The 22,707-nt window shown below is 42.7% G+C and overlaps 2 protein-coding genes across 2 annotated transcripts in view; one reads left to right on the top strand and one right to left on the bottom strand.

The window, feature by feature from the left end:
- LOC149278062 (uncharacterized) overlaps positions 1 to 22,707 on the top strand; it is a 498,960-nt gene that overhangs the window by 260,619 nt on the left and 215,634 nt on the right. The gene's annotated exons all lie outside the window — the stretch shown is intronic.
- On the bottom strand, positions 18,913 to 20,429 carry LOC149278067 (uncharacterized). The gene has a single exon (XM_089502435.1). It carries the CDS (start codon positions 20,355 to 20,357, stop codon positions 19,314 to 19,316), a length of 1,044 nt encoding a protein of 347 aa, XP_089358561.1. The 5' UTR covers positions 20,358 to 20,429; the 3' UTR covers positions 18,913 to 19,313.

Below are 22,707 nucleotides of genomic sequence, written 5' to 3'. Positions count from 1 at the left end.
ATGACTTCCACAACAGCTCCAACAAGTGGCCACATGCATGTCATTTCCTCAGACCTGTTCACCATGGTCCTGACACTCCATGCCTTGTGAGAGTGGAGGGGGGGGGGTCAGGGGATGGGGAATTGGAGAGGACCCTGGCTATGTCCCTGTAGCTAGATGTGAAATGAGCGCATCATCTGCTGAAACCTCCTGACCTCCCCAGTGGCTCTCAGAGGAGAATGCCTTCCTTTGGCTTCTGGCTAGAGAAACACAGCTGGATGCTTCTCCAATGCCTCGCACCCAAGACTCTCATCAGGCATGGAATGACCATGGAGCATGGCTTCCACAATTCCCATTTTCCATTTTGTATTCCTTCTAATTCCACATCTATTTTAAACCTCTCCCTCATTTGACGATAAAGATACCAGTGACAATCTAGGCCAGATTCTTTAAGTTCTTCTTGTGTTTTGATCTCTAGCTTTACTTGCGATTCTTTCAGGACATCCTTGTATCTTAACCATTTAGTTTTCTGGATACTTTCCTCCCGAAAAGAGCCTCATGCGGCAAACACCATAAAGGTATTTTTGGACATATTCTACACTTGTTCTCCCCATATCTTCAATAGAGCTTTTCTCATGAAATGATTTGTACTTTCTTTATGAACTTTCTCTTTACCGGAAATTAGGAATCCATGCCACCCAAATCTTAAATGTTCACCCTCCAGACATAATAATTGTTCATTCTCTGACATAAACCATTCTCTAATCCAAAATAAACAACAAGCAGCAAAATAAACTTTTAAGTTTGGTAAACCCAGCCCTCCTCTACTTTTGTCATCACAAAGTATTTTCGTTTTTATCCTGGCTCTTTTTTTATTCCAATTAAATTTTGAGATTTCCTTTTGCCATTGATTCAATGGATTTTCATTCTGGATGATGGGTATCACTTGAAACAGAAACAGTATTTCAGGAAGGAAACTCATTTGGATCAGTGATATTTTTCCTAATAGCGATAAGTGTAATTTCCCCCATTTTTTCTAGGTCTTTTCTGATTTCCTTCCATGTGTCTCATAGTTATTGTGAAATGGATATGAGTTTTTATTTGTTAAATTTATTCCTAGATATTTAACTTTCTTTCCCACTTTAAATCCACTAATTTCTTCCTGCATTTGTTCTTCCTTTTCCCCATATTTTCTGTTATTAATGTTGTTTTGTCTCTGTTTACTTTTAGTCCTGAAACATATTCCAATTCCACTATTACATCCATCAATTGTCTTGTGCTCTTTTCTGGGTTCTCCAGGGAATACAAATGTCGTCTGAGAAGACTCTCATTTTAAACTCAATTGTTTTTAATTTTTATTCCATTGATCTTATTTTCTAATCTTATCCTATTATTCAGTGCTTCAAGGATCAGAATGAACAAAAGGGGTGAAAGTGGGAAAACTTGCCATTTACCTTTAGAAATCTTAAATTCCTCTGTTTCTTTATAGTTAACAATTAGTTTGGCTCTTTGATCTTTATACATTGCCTTTATCCATCTAATATAAGAAGCTCCTATTTCGATTTTTTCAAGTTGCTTAAATAATATATCCCATCCTATGTTATCGAAGGCCTTTTCTAAATCAACAAAGATAAATGAAAGTTATTTTTTATAAACCCAGTGAAACAAACACCTCACAAAGCTCTAGTAAACAACACATTCCCCACACAAAGGACTCACTGGCGCACTGTGTGTCTGGGGTCTGGAAATCTCACTTCCACCTTCTGGGAAGACAATGCTGCCAGAGACTGAATTTGGGGCTTTATGCCTGCAAAGCTTGGGCTCAGTCTCTCAGCTGCAACCCTTCCACACAATCCTGGACTGAAGCATTTAAACAAGGGTCCTCTTTCAGCTCCAGGAATAGAGACCTACCTTCAGTACAAAGACCCTGATTCCTGCAGCCAAAGAAAGGCCTCTTCTGCAGTCCTTTATGGCCGGAGCTTCCCCGGGTCAGAAGCCGTCTCCTCAGCCGTAGAGAAGGGTTGCTCTGAGTGCGAAGGAGGAGGAGGTCCACAGGGCTGAGGGAGGGAAGGCAATGGGGAAAGGTCAGTGCCAATGGCCATGGAGGCAGAATGTGACAATGCCTAGGAAAGTCTTCTGAGTCCCAGCCCTAAGAATGATTGGCAGGAGTGAGTCCAGGGGGCTGAGGGGGTCTCCTTTCCCAAAGAGGGAGACAAGGACCGATGGACCCTCCCCAGCTAGGGCCCAAAGGGAGGGTCTCTTTCCCCACCTCTCTCTCCCAGCCCCCAAAGCCCAGCCTCCACCTAGCCCTGAGTCCCTGCCTCCCTTCTTCAGACCCCCACAGGCCCCTTCCTTCCTTCACCCCAAAATGGAGGGCCAGAGGCACAAAGAGACACACTTCCTTCCTTTCGGCCCAAGGAGCCTGGCCTCCTTCTCTCTCTGGAGCCTCAGGAGAGAAGGAGATATCTCTGTTCAACTGAGGCTCAGAGAAGGTTCCAGAACCTTATTCCCCACAATCAAAAGCAATACACAAAATGGCCGCCTCTGCCTCAGCGCTTGGCAGTTGGAAGTTTGAGGCCTTCAGTGAACCCAAAATGGAGGAGGAAAGGGCCCCAAACAGGATTTCCAAACATGAACAACACCTAACCATTTTCCTGATGCTATTGAAAGGAGGAATCTGATCCCCTCCTTAATTACAATCAATAGTGAAAGATATTAATATTGATATTAAGAGTGTCCATCGTCCACAACCCAGCTCAGGTCTTGACTGCTCAGGGAGGCCAGTCCAGCTGCAGGTGGCCCTCCGTCCGTCCTCCATCCTCCTTTCCTTCTGCATTCCTCCTCTTTTCTCCAGCATCAGCCCCTTTCCCAAGAAGGCTGCATCCGCACTATAGAAATAAGGCACCTTGACACCGCTTTAACCCTCAGTGCTATGGAATCCTGGGATTTTACGGTTGGGACACTTAGCTTCTCTGCCAGAAAGCTCTCATGCCACAACAAAATACAAATCACAGGATTCCACAGGATGGAACCACGAGAGTTAAAGCGGGTCTGGTATAAGATTTAAAATCTTTATTATAGAAACATACTATTATGGATATGTCCTGAAGAGGCTCTTTATGTTAGAACTAGAACTAATATAAAAAACTGGATTACCTATAAAGATATTTTATTGTAGGATAATAGTAATATCCTAATTCTGAAAACAAGGGATCAGTTAGAAGCAGCAGATATTCAAATTGATTGGTTTTTACATTTTCAATTGGCAGAAAGATTTAAAGTAGATCTCAAAAAATTTGGTTTTATTAATCCAATTTTATTAATACAAAGAATGAGTTAGATACTATTATAGAAGATAATGGAAAGAAACATGAAAATATTACAATGTGTTGAAAGAAAGAGATTTGGAAGATGAGGTAATAAAGCATTCTATATTTTGGGCTACAGATGTTGGAAACCCGATAGAATTAGAGAACTGGGAGCATTCTTGGAAGGAAACAAAGAATTTTACTGTCTGTCGAAATTGTAAAGAGAATTATGTGAAAATGTTATTTAGGTGGTACATGACTCCCACAAAAATCAATAAAATTTACAATACCAGAGACAAGAGATGCTGGAAATGCTTGAAACATGAAGGGTCCTTCCTCCATCTCTGGTCGAGTTGTGATAAGGCTAAGGAATATTGGATGTATATAAAATCAACTATGTCTGAGTTCTTACAGGTAGATATACCTTTAAAGCCTTTGATCTTTTTGCTCAATATGACATGTAAACTGAAAAAGGAAGTAGCTAAAAGATTTTACAGACTAATTTTGTAGATGGTCCGCCACAGTATTGGAAAAACATCCAAATTCCTAAAACAGAGGAGTGGATAATTAAACTAAGAGAAGCAAAGGGATTAGACATTATAACCGCAATCATGAGGGATAAACCAGTTGAGAAAACTAAAGAGGACTGGTCATGCTTTGATTTATTTTGTAATACTAATTTTTAATTTATGATCCCAGATATCATATGGAAAGTCTACATGAACATTAGAGGTTTAACACGTATCGATACCTTGTAGGAATTTAAGTAAATTAAATAAAAGGGTCATCTTAGCTTATCTTGGAAGTAACTGAATAGTATATTTCTGACAGTTTTGTATATCAGGATGTTATTTATTGCATGTTGTATGTGTATCATATAGGTATTTCTACTTTTTGTTGTTGTAGTTGTATTTGTTATGCAAATGTCTTGGTATGTTTTTTTCATTTTTGTTTGTAAAGGATTATTTATAAATAAATTACAAAAGAAAAAAAGTGGTTTCCAACCGGATTATTTCTGTAGTTCAGATACAGCCTCAGTCGGTTATAAAGGATAGAAGAACCCAATTCATACTTTTCTCCTGTTAAAAATGGTTTTGCTTTTTTAAATAAAAGCAGTTTGGTTTTCTGTCTAATCCTTATTTTTGTTGTTCTTGTTTGTTTGTATGTTTGTTTGTTTCATTCTTGGTAATATGAGTTATTCTGGTCTGTCTCCTTCCTTCTTGCCTAAAAATCTATTAATAAGGAAACTGGGGAGACTTTTAAAACCTCCCAAAGGAGCCACTTTTGGCCTTTTTTGGGGGCAATCCTCCTCTTAGAAGCCAAAGCCCAATGTTTGTGAAGAATCAGAATAAGGCTTGTATGAAAACTATCCTCCCATTTCTGATCCCTTTTAAAACCCATCTTCCCCAGAAGGAGCAGAGCTTTGTAATAAGAAAACCCTCTCAGAAAAGACACACAAAGAGACACACTTCCTTCCTTTTGGCCCAAGGAGCCTGGCCTCCTTCTGACTCTGGAGCCTCAGGAGAGAAAGAGAAGCCTCTGTTCAACTGAGGCCTCAGAGAAGGTTCAGGAACATTATTCCATACAGTCACAAGCAGCACAAAATGGCCGCCAGGACACAAAGCGGCAGCCAGAACACAAAATGGCTGCTGGAACACAAAATGGCTGCCTCTGCCTCAGCCCTTGGCAGTTGGCAGTTTGAGGCCTTCAGGGAACCCAAAATGGAGGATGAAAGGGCTCCAAAGTCAGAAGTATTTCCAAACCTTAACAACACCTAAAATCTTTCTGATGCTATAATACAGAGATTCACTGAGATACTCTTTATAAATACATCTTTCCATGTCTTTATAAATAAATAAAATAATACTAATGCTACTACTAATAATAAGTTACAACCAGGAGCTTTCTCCCTGTGGCTTCTCCCCCAGAGGCCTCTGCGTATGCTCAGGAGCCCCTTCTTCTTCTCCTTCTTCTTCCTCTGCAGAATCCTCCAGAGGTCTCTCTGCTCCTCCTCCTCCTCCTCAGGCTCTTCCTCTAAGCCTTCCTCCTCCTCCTCCTCAGGTCCATCCTGTAAGGCCTTCCTCTTCCTCCTCCTCCTCAGGCCCTTCCTCTGAGCCTTTCTCCTCCTCCTCCTCCTCAGGTCCTTCTTCTAGCCTTCCTCCTCCTCCTCAGGCCCTTCCTCCAAGCCTTCTTCCTTCTCCTCCTCCCCTTCCTCCTCCTCCTCCTCCTCAGGCCCTTCCTCTAAACCTTCCTCCTCCTTTTCCTCCCAGACTTTGGGGGAGTGTTGTGTGCCTTCAATTCCTTTCTGGGGACTCCAAGGCAACACTGTCACAGGAGTTTCTTTGTACGTTTTATTGCAGAGGGTTTGCCATTGCCATCCTTTGAGGCTGAGAGAGTGTGCCTTGGTGACTGGGGTGTGTGCTGCGTGCCTTGAACTCGTGTCTAGTGACTCTATTCCCAGGATTTCCTTGCCTTCAGGTTTGCCTTCCACTTTGCCCTTTGTCTTCCTCTGAGGCTGAGGAAGCTGCCCAAGGTTCCCCTGCAGTGGGTTTCATGGCCCAGAGTGAATGGCATTTCATGTAGATGTGTGTGTGTGTTGTGTGCCTTCCAGCTGGTCATTGGTCTTCCTCTGAGGCTGAGAGAGTGTGACTTACCCAGTCACCCATTTTATATAATGAAACCTGAGCACCCATGGATTTTCTATCCAAACCAAATCTCAAAGGATACCAAGGGCCCATTGTTTTTCCATCTTTTTTTGCAAAGAGCAAAGCAGATCTTGCTTGCCTGAACTTTGCATGTTCAAGATCAGTGTTGGGCAAATGCTAAGAGCTGCCTTGTGAGGTTAGGAAGAGGGTCCTGGAAAACAGTCCTCTTCCTCTGGACCCACAGACTCAGAAAGACATGGGCCCCCCATTCAATGGGACACCTTTCTTTGAGGCTGCTCTAGGTCCAGGAGGGTCTCTCCGGAGAGATTGGGAAAGTCAGCCTTTGAGGAGTTCTGGTCCTTAAAGGTTAATATCTCCAGGCTTTCCTGAGAGGGCAATATTTGGGATTTGGGCAGATCCAGGCTGCAGGGCTCTCTCAGATCTGGTTCAAAGACACTGCAGAAATGATGATGATGATGATGATGATGAATCTTCCCTTCAAACCCACAGAGCCTTGTGGATGCTCAAATAGTAACAGAGGTCAAAAACACATTGCAGAAATAATCCAGTTTGCAGAAATAAACCACTTTAACTGCCCTAGTTCAGTACTTGGGAATCCTGGGAATTTCAGTTTATTATGGCATCTGAGTTGTCTGACAGAGAAGACTAAATATCTCACAAAACTACACTTCCCAGAATTCCCTAGCATTCAGCCAGACAGCTAAAGCAGCCCTGAACTTGGACCATTGTTAGCGGTTGGCTTGGAGCCTGAATAGGGTTCTAGAAGGCTGGTGGGTTTGGTCATTGGCTGCTTGGGAAGAAGGGCTCCTTCTGGGTTTCCTTGGCAGGAAAGGAAAGGAAAGGTGGGTGCCTCAAGATGTTGATGGGAGACCCCTAAATTTGGTTACTTTGTGAGAATGCTGACTGAAGGAGAAGAGAAGGGAGATGGATTTGGTCCCCAGGGAGGCCCCCAGTCAGGCAGGGCAGGCCACACAACATTCGCTCACTCCCAAGTCAAATCCTGGTTTCCCTTCTTTTGCCCAGGACCTAAACCTGGACCAGAAAGGATCAGGTTTTATTTGCTTTCTTCTCCTGTAACAGGTGTTTTTCCTTGCCCTTTTTACACGTGGCAGTAAAGATACGATACAGCAGGGCCTAGCATGGAGCTTCCAGTTTTCATGCATGATCTTCAGACAGGAGATGAGGCTGCCTCTTCTCCATTTTGGAAGGAGCCCAATTCCAGGAAAGAGGAAAGGGCTCTTTGCAAACATCCAGATCAGATGTGAGAGCAGTAGCTTATTATAATTTGCGAGGCTTGGTTAATTGGTTTCTTCAACTAGAAAAGTTGCAGGGGTCTATGGATTGGTTTAGTTTCTTGCTTTCTCTCAGTTGTGGTGGTACAAGGGCTCACTACTATACTCTGCATTTGCCATCTGGCAAGAAAAAAGGAGACTAAATTAAATGCTTTTTATCCTTAGTTTTTTGTGGATATTTTGGGCTATGTGGCCATGTTCTAGAAGAGTTTCTTCCTGACGTTTCGTCAGCATCTGTGGCTGGCATCTCTGAAGATGCCAGACACAGATGCTGGCGAAACATCAGAAGAAGCCTAGAACGTGACCACATAGCCCACAAAACCCACAAAAACCTATGGAAGCCGGCTATGAAAGCCTTCGACTTCACGCTTTTTATCCTGTCTCTCCAAGCAAGTGAGAAAGAATAATTCTCTCATTTCCCCTTGATCTGGGAACAGACCTTTAAAATTTTCTCTCTTCATTTCTACACAGGAAAGTATATTAGTACAGTGGAACCTCGCCATACGCGGGGCATCCGTTCCGGATCCCGCCGCGTATGGCGATTTCCGCCTATGCTCGAGCCCCATTGTAAACAATGGGGCTCGTGCACGGCGGCGCGGAGGTGTGCGGGGCGCAACGGGCGCGCGCGCCCATTCAACTGAATGGGACGCGCCGCCCCTTCCGCCTCGCATGCGCGCCGCGGCTTGAACGCGTATGCTCAAGGCCGCGTATGGCGCGCCTGCGTATGGCGAGGTTCCACTGTAGATTTGAATGACAAACTGTGAGCGACTGTGATTAGTAATTTATGCATTGGGCTGAATGAGATCGCTAGAGGCCCTGCCCCAGGTCCTAAGTTTTAGCTCACAAACCTCAGGACCTGAATTCACAACCCTATAAGAGAGATGGAGGGACACCAGAAAGTAGGCAACCAAAGTCCTATACATATTATCCAATTGTACCAGTTTGGTGCCATGTTACCGGCTGTGGATCCATCCTACAGAAACCTGGGAATGGGGTGCTTAGAACTGGATGCTTGGTAGAGAGCCCCAGTGCAGTCCTTCATGAGTTGCTATATAATTCTAAGTACTTTATGAAATAAGAAATCCCAGGATTCTGTTGGACAGAGTCCTTTAAGTTTCGTGGTGTCAAAGTGCTAGGTTCGGGCAATGGAGACACAACCCAGGTGCCAAAAATGACCCATAGCAATTCTGGACAGACTCATTCAATCTCTGTCTCTATTGGTGGAGGGCTATTTACACCAAGAAACCCATTGATCTTCAAAGGATCTCCAGTTTATTTAGTTTATTTATATACAGTGGGTCCTCGCCTTACGCCGGGATCCGTTCCGGATCCCTCCGCATAAGGTGATTTCCGCCTATGCTCAAGCCCCACTGGAAACAATGGGGCTCGTGCACAGCGGCACGGCGGTGCGGGGGGCGCAACGGGCGCATGCGCCCATTCAATTGAATGGGACGCTCCGCCCCACGCACGCCCCATGGCTTGAGCGCGTATGCTCAAGCCGCGTAAAGCGCGCCCGCATATGAAGCGGGCGCGCTGTACATCCATCCTTTCTCCCAATATAGGGACACAGGGTGGCTAACAATAAATTTAATACAGTACAAATTAATGACAATGCAAATGTATTAAAATTATAACTATTTTTTAAAATTAAACTATTTATATAATTACACCTTGAAAAAACCATATACAATTGCACCTTGACCTCTGAACTGCACAGCAGTTCAAACCTTATCTCTCGTTTTGCTTAGGATCCAGCCCTTGAGGCATCAGCATTTCCAGAAAGGAGAGAAAGTGGAAGAGCAAAATACTTTTTGTTTGGAGGAAGTGTCTATCCAGGTTCTGTCCTCTAAAACTATTAGAGCCTCTTTGATGCTGTCTTTGATTCAGAACATATGATTTTAAGGCATCTTGCACTTCTATCTCCATCCAATAAACCTTTGAATTCTTTGAAGCATTCTGTTTTCCTGGCTGCCCATCCCAAGAGTATGAAACATAGCACCAGTCATGGAGATTCAGTCTTTTTCTTGATGGGGATACAGAGCGAAGGCCACATGATCCCACTCCTGACATAACATTTGGCCCAGTTCATTGCAGATAATTGACATACTTAATGTTAGAACCAGACTGGGAGGTTTTGGGAGTCCCTGTCCCTCCAAAAGTAACTTTCCCAAGAGCACTCTAGGTCTTCCTTCCAAAGACCATTAGTGGATGGAGAAGGAGGCCTTGGGGAAGCAGAGGAGAGCTTGGCTTGACCCCCACGGACTCTCCCTTGAAGGTTTCCATCTCTCTAGGAAACGGAGGAGCCTGGGAGGGAGACTGAGGACTAGGGCATGCTGGGAAAAGCTTCAGGGGAGCTTATGGGAGCAAATGTGGGTCTTTGCTTTCTCCTCCCGATTACTTTCCTGCTCTCTTTTGACAGGCTTGAAGTCAACACAAGGTAAGCTCAGTGGTGGAAAAGATTACCAAAGCCATCTTCCCTGTCTATTCCATGCTCACCTCCATGGCACCTTAGGAGCAAGCAAGTCTCCACTGAGGGCAGCACAGTCAAAAAAACAAAATCCAAAATGGGGAGTGGTCTTTGAGATCCTGATGGTCCTCTGAGAGGAAAATGCCAGCCCCTGAAACCAATCCTGGCCAGCTTTTGGAAAAGTACCATCAAGGTTTGGTCCAAGCAACTCTCAGCCTCTGGCAGACTGTCCCTTCCCTGAGTCTTGCTCTCCTGAAGGCTCAGAGGAGATTCTGGGGGCCTGAGCACCTCCGCTTCTTAGGGACCCTGAGCCCCAGTTCAGCTGACAAATGGTAATCCGCCCATGAGGAACCCCCCCGTTCCCCGCTCTGTCCTGGCACATGCCTTAATAATAATAATAATAATAATAATAATAATTTGTTTTATTTATATACCGCTATTCCAAAGATCATAGCGGTGAACAGCAAATAAGCTAATTAGCAAGTAAGCCAATTTGCCCCCAACAGTCTGGGTACTCATTTTATCAACCTCGGAAGGATGCAAGCCTGAGTCGAGCTTGGGCCCTTTTGCTGGTCTTGAACTCGCAACCTTGTGGTTTCGAGTTAATGGCTGCAGTACAGGCATTTAACCGCTGCGCCACCAGGGCTCCTTCCATGGAGCCCTCTTCCATGGGAATTTGGGAGCTCCTAATCTTAGTGGAAATGGAAACTTCTGGAATCCTCCTATTCTTCCCAACCAGGAAACAAGGTATAGTTGTGAATCTCTTCCAATGAAAAGAGGGGTTGTTGTTGTTGTTGTTGTAATAACAGGGCTCCAGTCAATGGAGATCTTCTTCAGGCAGTAAAGGGAGGTTTATGCAAATGCAGAATGACATCACTGCTACGGAAGGCTCACTTGACCAATCAGAGAGCAAGATAAAGGTTCTTCTGGAAGCTTCCATGAGAAGGAGATATAAGGCCTGAGAGACCAAGAGACAGTTGGGGAGATTGTGTCGGCTGGAGATCGAGAGAGAGAGAGTTAAAGAGCGGATCTTGGAAGTTAGTCTCAGAATTGGATGCTTAGGTTTATTTATTTGTTTTAATCCCTTGTATGAAATATCTTGCATGACTTATAATTTAGTTATATTTATTATTTATAATACATATCTCCTTGGAGTATCTACTACTTGACTCTCCTTTTACACGTGTCTTGGATTGGTTGATGCTTGGGAAGATCAGTAAAGAAGTAGAAATAAGGTTCCTTAACCGGTTCCAGTGTAGGTTAAGGGAAGTCCTTTTATAATTCACTGGATGGAGGCAGCGTGATTTAAGGAATTTAAGGGTCTGCTGGGCTAAGAGCCATAACAGGGCTGTGGTTTGGCTGCTTGGACCCCAGGAGATCATCACAATCTCTGATCCCACGCATTGTGCAGGTCATACTCTCGCTGTGGTCTTCTGTATGGAACAGGCACATCCGTGGGTGGAGGTAGTCCATATCTCCGCATTGCCATGGACCATGGATCGTTTCCTGGTCAAGGTTGGGCTGAAGGTCACTATTCCCTCCGTTGGGGGCAGAGAAGCTTACATTCCCAAAGCTTAGGCAGGCTTTTACAGCTCTTCGTTTCCAAACAATGCCTCCAGCCATGATTGATGGTATATATTCACACACACCTACGGATTCCCGTTTATGTATTTGTGGAGCTCCAGAAATAGAGGACTTAACTCATTATCTGCTTTTTTGCTCATTATATACTGATCCAAGAACTAAATTTATGGGATCTATTCTGTCCAATTTACAGTGAAAAGATTTTTTTCTCCTGTCTGATAGTGATTCTCAGGTAACTTATAAGGCTTCACTGTTTGCCTCAGCAGCAATCAAAATTCAGGCAAAGGTTAATAGCGGACATAGCAGTTGATTGTCATGGGGATGATCTTATCTAAACGTTGAAGTTGTTTTTAATGTTGTTTTATTTAAATGTCTGGAATTTTATTATGTTTAATGTATAAAATTTGGATGTTAGTTATTTGATGGAGCATTTTATAATTCTGAATTTCTGTCACCGATTTTACATTTTAATCATGCGAATGGCCTTTGGCTTAAGCATTAATAAAAAAAATTGATTGATTGATGTAATGCTATTGAAGACTCTGCTGTGTGATGTTCTTTATTTGGCACAAAAATCTCCCCCAAATGAGGCATCAGAAGGGAGGGTCTCTCCTCTGCCCCACTTTCAAACAGGAAGGGGGCTTCTCAAACCCCTTTTTACCTTCAGATCCCCCTCCCCTCCATGGCCATGCCTCTCTCCAAGGGTCCCCCCTGCCCTCTTTTCTCATAATAACCTCTGAAGTACCTGGGCCCCAAGGACCCCCTGAAGGAGGGGGCAGGGAAGGAAAGAGGGAGAGGCGGACTAGCAGGTCCCCTGCCTTTCTTTTGGGGGAGATCGGGGTTTCATTCCTTCTTACAACACCCCAATCCCCCCCAGAAGACCCTCCAGCCAATCCTTCAAACGAACAAGGGCTCTCCTCCACTTACCCTCCCTCAGAGAAGGCTGTGAGGGCAGCAATGGCTTCAGAGGCTGAAACTCTGCATGCACATTAGCAACCAAAGGCCCCTCCTGAGTATGCGCAGGGATCGCAAGGCCCTTGCTGCTGCTGCTTATTCCACTCTCGGCCTTTGGAAGAAGAGAAGGAGTACGCCCTTCCTTCCTTCCATCCTTCTTTCCTTCCTTCCGGAATGGAGCCCAACCAGCGGAGCTGGACTCAGGAGAGAAAGGCTGGGAAGGCTCTGCTTTGTACATATAGCTCTGTTTCTCTGAGTATGTGTTTGCGTGTGTGTGTGTTTGCCTCTGTTCTTATGGCTGGGAATGGAGCTGAGGACTGAGGAGAGAAGAAAGTGTCAATTTTGTACAAATTCACAACTTCTGTCCATCAGTGAGTCCAGTGTGTTGAAACAGCAAAGAACTTTATTAAGAACACATAGTGAGAAATTCAGCTTTTAAACCAGAGCTGCCCTCCCCAAGCCAAAGAATACATTAAATCCCTAAAACCAAAAACTCCAACCTCTTCCAAACCTAGCCCCCACCTCCAATTCCCACAGTCTACGCCTCATAGGCAAAAAAGCCCCCTTTGCCATGCCCAGAAACTAGCCCTCTTTATGTTACTACCGACTACCAACTTTCTTCATCCAATATCCCACAAATTCCAAAAGCTATCATTCCCTTAACTATTCTAGCCAGCTGCAAGAAATCCCACCCCTCTATCTAGCTAATCTACTCCACAACCCATAATCCCCAGCCAAATTTATAAACTAATGCAAAGAAATATACTAATAGCAATTAAAACCAAAACTTAACAAAATATAGCTTTAAAACTTAAACAGACATATCGACAGACAAACCTAACACACAAAATCACAAGGGCCTTTTCTTATCACCAGCGGACTGAAAATATATTCTTTGTATGCATTCTTGAGAAAAATAATGTCATTTCACTTCTGGGATTTGTGTGGCTTCTCTCCAGTGTGGACTCTCTGATGTCTCACTAGGTTTGACTTCAAAGAAAAACATTTCCCACAATGCTGGCATTTGTATGGCTTCTCTCCAGTGTGGACTCTCTGATGTCTCACTAAGTTTGACTTTGAAGAAAAACATTTCCCACAATGCTGGCATTTGTAGGGCTTTGCTCCTGTGTGGATTCTCTGATGCAACGTGGCAAACTTTACTTTATACATTGAAGAAGGAAGAAGATTTTGATAACTCTCTGTGTTATAATTGAATCTCTGAGCAGTAGCTCCTTACCAGGAAGAATGTGGGAAAAGAAAACCTTGGACTGAGGAAAGCTGGACTCTGTTGTAAATTACTGATAAACATGTTGGTAAAAAAGAGGAGTAAGCTTCTGAACTTATTTTTCTGTGGTAGTTGCCTGCTACTCCTTTACAGACTATTTGTTGTATCTAAGCTGAAAGTCACTAAGTATTGAGTTGTAAGAAATTGATGTAGAGAGTTAATAACGGATCCTAAAGCATTGGAATACCTGAATGTTTGTGTTTACAAAAGGGGTTTTCTTTGGTGCATTTGAATTAACAGAAGGATTTGAATAAGATTGGATACTGGACACTGGACTGGACATTTGATATCTTGATAAAACAAACTTTAAACATTAATTTGGAGAGTGTAATTGTTGGACAATGAAAGAAATTGGAAATATTGGGAGTTGACTGCAGACAGCTGGGAAGACAGCAATTCAAAAGTGAGATAAAACAGCAAAAGGAACACATCTGGAGCTCATTACGGACAGCTGGGAGGACAGGCTGAGTAAATTAAGAGAGAGAAATAACAGCGTAAAGATAACAACCAGACCTCACTGTAAACAGCTGGAAAGAAGGTGGAATTAAAAGACTAGACAGTGATGGAAGAGAGAATCAGACTCAAGGCACCCACATTTTAAGGGGAAAACATGTAAAGCAATAAGGACTATAATTATCTGATTCCCATATTGGTATTTGATATATGGATACTTAATGTTTAGTACGGATATTGGTTTTGCATGAATAGTAAATTAGGGATTGTAATCCTCTAAAGTGAGTAAGGAAAATAGGAGAAAAGGTAATAGGTAAAACATAAGTGAATGCAAACTAGAAGTATGACGGCGAGAAGAGGATCATTGGGGCAAGCAGACATCTCTGCTATAATACTACAAGAACTAAGGGAATTTAAAAAAAATTAAGAAGGAGATACGGGATGAATTGAAGGATAACAGGAATGAGATAAGGGAGGATATGCAGAAAGAGATAGATGGATGGGGGGGAAATAGACAGCTAAAGAGATATCAGGAGTGAAAGTGGAGGTGGAGGAAGTATTAGAAAGAACAGAAAGTCTGGAAAAAAACAGAAGAATTGGAAAAGGCTCAATTAAGGGAACAACAGAATAATCTTCTGCAGCAGGTCAGATATAGGGAAAGGGCAATTAAAATTAGGGAAATTAAAGAACAAGACAAACAAATATACGACAAAATTATACCTATGCTGGCAAAATATGTGGATATTGAGGAGGATTTGATGGAGGCACAGATTGATAAGACATTTAGACTTAGCTCAAAGACAGCAAAGGAAAGGAAATTGGACAGAGACATTACGGCATGTTTTACAAGCTCAAGGATGAGAGAGCAAATATTGCAAAGAAATTATGAGAAAAAAATTATTGTGGAAGATAGAATAGTGGAAATTTATAAGGATTTACCATTGCAAGTAATTAGAAAGAGACAGGAATATAAATTCCTAACAATATTCTTTTGCAGTAAGAATGAGATAATGTACAGATGGGATATGATAGAAGGAGTGATCTTTCATTACCATCAGAGGAGATATAGGATAAGTACAATAGAACAAGCAAAAGCCTTTTATGAGAGATTAAGCAGAGATAACAGAGAGCAAGAAGAAAGAAATAAAGAAAGGGACAAGAAGGAAGGAGAAAGTGTAAATAGACAAAGAGAAGAAAAGACCCAGAGAAAAGGGCAAGGAAGGAGAGATAATCTAGGGATTAAGGAGGTAAATACTGACAATTTGGGAAACAAAAGCTCAGAAGAGGGTTACTCAGGAGAGATAGGAAAGTCTACATAAAAGACATAAGAACCTCTCTAAAAGGAAAATGGGGCTTAAAATAGTTTCGTGGAATGTAAAAGGAATAAGCCAAGAGAGAAAGAGAAAGCATGTAATGCAGTATCTAGGGAAGAATCATTTTGATTTATTGTGTTTACAGGAAACAAAAATAAAAGATGGAGATATAAAGAAGAAAGATAAAGACGGTAGATTCTTGTGTGTGGAGATTTTGATAGATAATGTTAAATCTGTACTGATTAATATTTATGGGCCATTAGAGAAGAAGGAAACCTATTATAGAAATTTGGCAGAGGTTATGAGAGAAGTTGATAATGACAAATTAATCTTGACAGGAGATTTCAATGGAGTTCTAAATCCAATTTGGGACAGGAAATCCCAGAAAAAAGTAATTAAGAAAACACAAGGAAAATTACCAAGAGGTTTTTTGTTTTAAAAGAGGAATTTAATTTGTTAGATGTTTGGTCACATTGTAATGGGAACAAAGGAGGGTATACCTTCTATTCAGATGCACATAAATCCTTCTCAAGGTTGGATATGTTTTTCGTGACGAAGCAACTGGTTACTAAAGTGAAAAAAATGGAAATTTGGCCAAGGACGATGTCGGATCATAATATGATAGAGCTGGAATTAAATATAAATTGGGACAAAAATATAGGATGGAGAATGAAAGAGGATATCCTAGATGACGAAGAATTTGTAAATAAGGTAAAGAGAGAGTTAAAGATGTTTTTCAAAGAAAACAGTGGAAAGGAGGTAAAAATGAAGGTTGTATGGGATACTAGTAAGGCATTTGTAAGGGGACTATTTATACAAAGAACAATGGAAATAAAAAATGAGAAAAGCAGAAAGAGGAAAAAATTAGGAATGAATTTAAAATTAGAGAACAAAAACTACAACAAACAAAAGGGGATAAAAAATAATGAATGAAATAAAACTATTGAAAGAACAATTAGAGAAAAAAAATGACAGAGGAAATAGCTATAAATTTAAGAAGATCAAAGCAAAATCAATTTGAGAATGCTAATAAAATAAGCCGACGAATGGCTAATAGATTAAAGAATGAGAGAGAAAAGAACATGATAACTAAAATTAAACAAAATAACACAATCATAACGGAACAAGGGAAAATTAAAAATACTTTCACTACATATTTTGAAAAATTATTTGAGGAAAAAGGTGAGCAGATATATTCAGAAAATCAGTTAATAGAAATAATTGATAAATATAATGAAATAAAATTAAGATCAGAACTATAGTGTTTAGGTCTTCAGCTTCCAGGACTGGGTGCAGTTAGCATATCAACTGAAGGAGATAATAGGCACTCCTCGCCGTCACATGTATCTGAGCTGACATCTGGAGTGATGGATCCAGGAGCATCCCCCAAACTACTAACATAGTCCTTTAGGGAAAGTGTGACCCCTTATACAGGTGGATCACACGTCTCAAACCTCCATACCTGGATTAGGATCTCCAGCATTACGCAGCTCTGTCTTATCTGGATTCAGCTTCATTCTGTTTTTTTCTCACCCAGCCCATTAATTCTTCAAGACATTCATTCAGAGGGGAGATGCCTTTCTTAGTTGACGCTGAAGTCCGGGACATGGAGAGATATATCTGGGATTCCTCAGCATACTGATAACACCCCATGCCATGTCTCCAGATGATCTCTCCCAGCAGCTTCATGTTTATGTGTCCTAAGGAACATCAGATTTAAGCTCCCTCTTAGAGGACCAACTATCCCCAAGAATCTCCATCTAGAATCTGCCCAAGAGATAGAACCAGAACCACTGCAATGCATTGCCTCCTCGTCCCCAATTCCTTCAGACGTTCAAGAAAGATGCCATGGTTGATGGTATCGAAGGACCCTGAGAGATCCAAAAGCACCAGCAGGGTTGCACTTCCCCTGTCCATATTCAAGCGGAGATAATCTACTAAGGCGACCATAACAGTCTCGACTCCGTATCCCATCCTGAAGCCAATTTGAAATGGGTCTAGATAATCTGTTTCATCCAAGACCACGTGGAGTTGAAGAGCAACAGCTTTCTCAATCACCTTGTTTAGAAATGGAAGATGGGAGACCGGTCTGTATTTGTTCATGTCCAAGGGATTTAGGGAGGGCTTTTTCAGAAGCGGCTGTACCACCGCTTCATTTATGGAAGATGGAAAATAGCCCTCCTTCAGAGATGCATCTATGATATATCTCAGGTAAGTCCTAAGTGCATCTCCTCCTTGGATGACTAGCCGTGAAGGGCAAGGGTTGAGAGGGCAAGTTGTCTTCTTCACACTTCCAAGGAGCTTGTCCATGTCTTCAGTACTCACAGATTTAAATTGATCCAGGATGATCCCATTCACAGAGTCACTGGACACCTCACCTATAGCATCAGCAATAATGTCAGCATCCAAGTTGGCTCTTATCTGAGAGATTTTATTTGCAAAATGGTCATTTAAAGCATCACAGTGAGCTGTGGAAGGCTCTAATAATTGGTTCAGGGGGGGGGGAGTGCCTGAGTCAGGTCCCAGATTCCCCCCTCCTCCCCCCAAGATCCCAGAGAAAACTCCCCCCCCCCCCCCCCGAATAATGTTGTTTCCAATGCTATTGAAGCCTATGCTGTGTGGTGCTCTTTATTTGGCACAAAAACCTTCTCCAAATGAGGCATCAGAAGGGAGGGCCTCTCCTCTGCCCCACTTTCCAGGATGGAGGGGGCTCCTCAAAGCCCTTTTTATCTTTGGACCCCCCTCCATGGTCATGCCTCTCTCCAATGGTCCCCCCTGCCCTCTCTTCTCATGATAAGCCCCAAGTACCAGGGCCCCAAGGAATCCCCCGAGGAGGGGGCAGGGAAGGAAAGAGGGAGAGGAGACCAGGCAGGCCCCCTACGTTTTGGTTGGGGGGAGAAGAGGGGATTCCTTCTTCTTATAATCCCCAAGCCCCCCCTAGAAGATATTCCAGCCATTCCTCTGAACGAACAACGGTTTCCCCCCATTTCCATCCTTCCTTCCCTCAGAACAGAGTGTGAGGGCAGCAATGGCTTTAGGGCTGAGACTGTGCATGCGCACATACATCCAAAGACCCCTTCTGATCATGCGCAGGGATCACCAGGACTTTACTGCTCCTGCTGTTTATTCCACTGGCGGCCTTTGAGGGAAGGAAAGGAGTGTGCCGGGGGTTCAGCGACCTCCCCTTCCTTCCTTATTTTGAGGACACTTCGAAGAGGCCACAATGGAGCCCAGGAAAGGCAAGAAAGGAAGGCTCTGCATTGGAAATAAAGTCTATGTATACTGTATGTATGTAGATATAATACACACACACACACACATATATATACATATATATATATATGTATGTGTGTTTGCCTCTGCTGTTCTTATAGCTGGGAATGGAGATGATGGCTGAGGAGAGAAGAAACGGTAAATTTTGTGCAAATGCAGAACTTCTGTACACCAATGAGTCCAGTCTGTTGAAACAACAAAGAATTTTATTGAGAACACATAGTCAGAAATTCAGCGTTTACGTCAGAACTGCCCACTCCAATCCAAACAATACATTAAAACCCCCAAACCTAAAACTCCACCCTCTTAAAACCTAGCCCCCACCTTCAATTCCCACAGTCTAGGCCCCACAGGTAACAAGCCCCCCTTTGCCATTCCCAGAAACTAGCCACCTTCCTGTTAATATCAGCCTCCACTTTCTTCAGCCAACATCCCACAAATTCCAAACGCTATCGTTCCCAAAACTATTCTAACCAACTGCAACAAATCCCAGCCCCCCATTTAGCTAACTTATACCACGAATCACAATCCTCAGCCAAAGTTACAACCCGAAACAATTATCTATCCTATTAGCAATTAAAACCTAAATCTAACAAAATACAATTTTAAAACATAAACAGACATATGGACAGAAAAACAAAATCACAAGGGCCTTTTCTTAGCACAGCAGGACTGCAAATATATACTGTATTTTGTATTCCTTATTTACAAAAATAATGTTAGTTCACTGCTGGCATTTTTATGGCTTCTGTCCAGTGTGGAATCCCTGATGTCCCACTAGGTCTGACTTCTGAGAAAAACATTTCCCACAATGCTGGCATTTGTATGGCTTCTCTCCAGTGTGGACTCTCTGATGTGTCACTAGGAATGACTTGCGAGAAAAACATTTGCCACAATGCTTGCATTTGTATGGCTTCTCTCCAGTGTGGACTCTTCGATGTCTCACTAGGTCTGACTTCTGAGAAAGACATTTCCCACAATGCTGGCATTTGTATGGCTTCTCTCCAGTGTGGACTCTTTGATGTACCACTAGGTCTGACTTCTGAGAAAAACATTTCCCACAATGCTGGCATTTGTATGGCTTCTCTCCTGTGTGGACTCTCTGATGTGTCACTAGGACTGACTTCATAGAAAAACATTTCCCACAATGCTGGCATTTGTATGGCTTCTCTCCAGTGTGGACTCTTTGATGTACCACTAGGTGTGACTTCTGAGAAAAACATTTCTCACAATGCTGGCATTTGCATGGTTTCTCTCCAGTGTGGACTCTTTGATGTGTCACTTGGTGTGACTTTGAAGTAAAACATTTCCCACAATGCTGGCATTTGTATGGCTTCTCTCCAGTGTGGACTCTTTGATGTGTCACTTGGTGTGACTTTGAAGTAAAACATTTCCCACAATGCTGGCATTTGTATGGCTTCTCTCCAGTGTGGACTCTTTGATGTGTCACTTGGTGTGACTTTGAAGTAAAACATTTCCCACAATGCTGGCATTTGTATGGCTTCTCTCCAGTGTGGACTCTTTGATGTCTCACTTGGTGCGACTTTGAAGTAAAACATTTCCCACAATGCTGGCATTTGTATGGCTTCTCTCCTGTGTGGACTCTCTGATGTGTCACTAGGACTGACTTCATAGAAAAACATTTCCCACAATGCTGGCATTTGTATGGCTTCTCTCCAGTGTGGACTCTTTGATGTACCACTAGGTGTGACTTCTGAGAAAAACATTTCTCACAATGCTGGCATTTGCATGGCTTCTCTCCTGTATGGACCCTTCGATGCATGACAAGGATTGACTTGTAAGCAAAATGTCTCCCACAATGCTGGCATTTATGTGACTTCTTTCTTGTGTGGATTCTCTCATGACTCAAATATTTTTCTGTAAAGAAGCACAGTGACAGATAAGACTGAAAATCAGCGTTAAGAGAGGAGGGTGTTACCCATGATTTAGCCCTCATTAACCCCTCCTTATTAGAGATTAAATTAAGAGAGTTTCTGTTAGTAACCCAAGCATGGCCGTACCACTTATGCCCCTAAATCCATGGAACAATTGTATCCTTATTTATAGGAGTTAACAGAGAAGAGATTGGAGGGGGACTTAAGGGAATCACTGGAAGCAGATAGTGAGAAAAAGGAATGTTGCAAAAATATTCTATTAAACATGTGGAGAAATAGTTTGATTGGCAAGTGGCATTATATCCTGTGAGACTGCCATAAAGTCCTGAGTTAGAGACCAAGGCATGATGGAAGCTAACTGCAGAGGTCCCTTCATGCTGTGTGGCACCAGGAGATGACTCACAACCAATACAGTATACAGCTCACATGTGGATTGGTGTGGATTAGAGTTGTGTGTACAAGGGATGGTGAAGTTGATGGAAGTCGGAGAGGAGAGCTTGCAAATAATTGTATTATTAGGAGCAGGTAACTGTTAAAGTTGCCAGATATTGTGCATCTGCGATTATTTGTAGCAGATTTTTTTTGGAACAGATGTAGAAACACCCATGTAATATCTTGAAATAATTATGACCCAGAGTCAGGCTATTACATTTTTATACAACTTCCATTTTGGAATTAATAGGATTGTATATGGTGTTTTCTGCACTATATCCATTTGACTCTTCTGTTTTATATGAATCATTTTAGAAGTTTGAAGTTAATGAGTGGGTTGCCACTATAAACACTATAAACACGCCATGTGCAGCTTGTATTCTGCTTGAAATGTTATATAACTCAGCTTGGGAGATACTCGATTAGGATACAACTTTCTAAGCAACCGTGCCAAAGCGACTATTTTAAGTCTATATTTCTCAAAGTTATTTGGGACAATTTTTACCTGCCAGGTTTAGGATTTCATTTTATGGATTGATGTTTACCCTTATTGCTACAATACAAATTACTTCTTGTGATGCTTTGTGTGTTTTTCAAGCTAGGCGATCCTGGCTTTGCTCCTGCCTTCCCCTCCTGGATCCCAGAGGCCTGATCCCCTTCCTTTTCTCCCTCCGCTCTCCAACCCTGCCTCTTGCCCATCTGCACTGCTTTACCATTTGACCTTGAGCATCTCTTCCCTGCCTTTCTGTTTTTCACATTGCCTCCATCTCTCTATCACAGACACACACCCACAGAGTGTGATGCATAAAAGGGACACTTTGAGGCTCATTTCTTGAGAAAGGCAAGACAACCATTATACAATTAATGCATTAGGAAAGGCAGAACAAGGAGTCTGGGACCTGGTTTCTGATATTAGTGAGGGTCAAGTGTGAGGGATGAGCCTTAAAACAACCTTAAGGCATCTCTAAGACAGAGATGGACTACTGTTGGGAAGTGGGGTGGTCACATTGGACCCCAGGGGATCTCAGGGGAAACCCCAAATTGTGTTGCCTAAAAATATGGTATAATGTTTTGCCCCTCAATATCCCACAGCATCCCTTTGTGGAAGTGGAGGCCATTTTGCCACTGTTGGGCCCTCTCTGATCCATTGCAGGGCCAAGGGAGGCCTTTTTCCCCATGAAGCCTCTCCAGAGCCTCAAAAGGCTGGAAGAGGGGCCACAAAAGCCAGGAAACTTGCTCAGGAATGGGCTGAGGACCATTTAGGGGCAAAAAGCATTAATCTCCATGGCTCCTTCCCACGACATTCCAGATTTGGCAGTTTAGGATTGGATATTGAGAATCCTAACAAAGTGGAGAACAATAGTGCCTCACTAAAACTAGAAATTCCAAGATTCCACAGGAAGTTGTTTTGACAATTAAATTACGTGTGAAAGGGAACTAGGAATGGTAGTAGAGCACAAGTTGAACATGTGTCAACAGTGTGATGCAGCAGCTAAAAAGGCCAATGTGATCCTAGGCTGTATCAATAGGAGTATAGTGTCAAGATCAAGGGAAGTAATAGTTCCACTCTATTCTGCTTTGGTCAGGGCTCACTTGCAATGATCCTGTGTCCAGTTCTGGGCACCACAATTCAAACAGATGTTGAGAAACTGGAGCATGTCCAGAGGAAGGAAACCAAAATGGTGAATGGTCTGGAAACCATGCTCTCTGAGGAATGACTTAGGGAGCTGGGTACGTTTATCTTGGAGAAGAGAAGGTTAAGAGTGGATATGACAGCCCTGTTCAAGTATTTGAAGAGATACTGAG

Source organism: Sceloporus occidentalis, unplaced genomic scaffold, assembly GCF_023333645.1.
Source record: "Sceloporus occidentalis isolate IW3139 unplaced genomic scaffold, rSceOcc1.0.p SCAF_202, whole genome shotgun sequence".
In the NCBI taxonomy this organism is placed as follows: Eukaryota; Metazoa; Chordata; class Lepidosauria; order Squamata; family Phrynosomatidae; genus Sceloporus; species Sceloporus occidentalis.
This window is presented reverse-complemented; position numbering and strand designations above follow the sequence as displayed.

What these genes read in the sequence shown, in the direction of transcription:
- LOC149278067 (XM_089502435.1), bottom strand. Translation starts at nt 20,357, where the DNA reads ATGCATCGAAGGGTCCATACAGGAGAGAAGCCATGCAAATGCCAGCAT.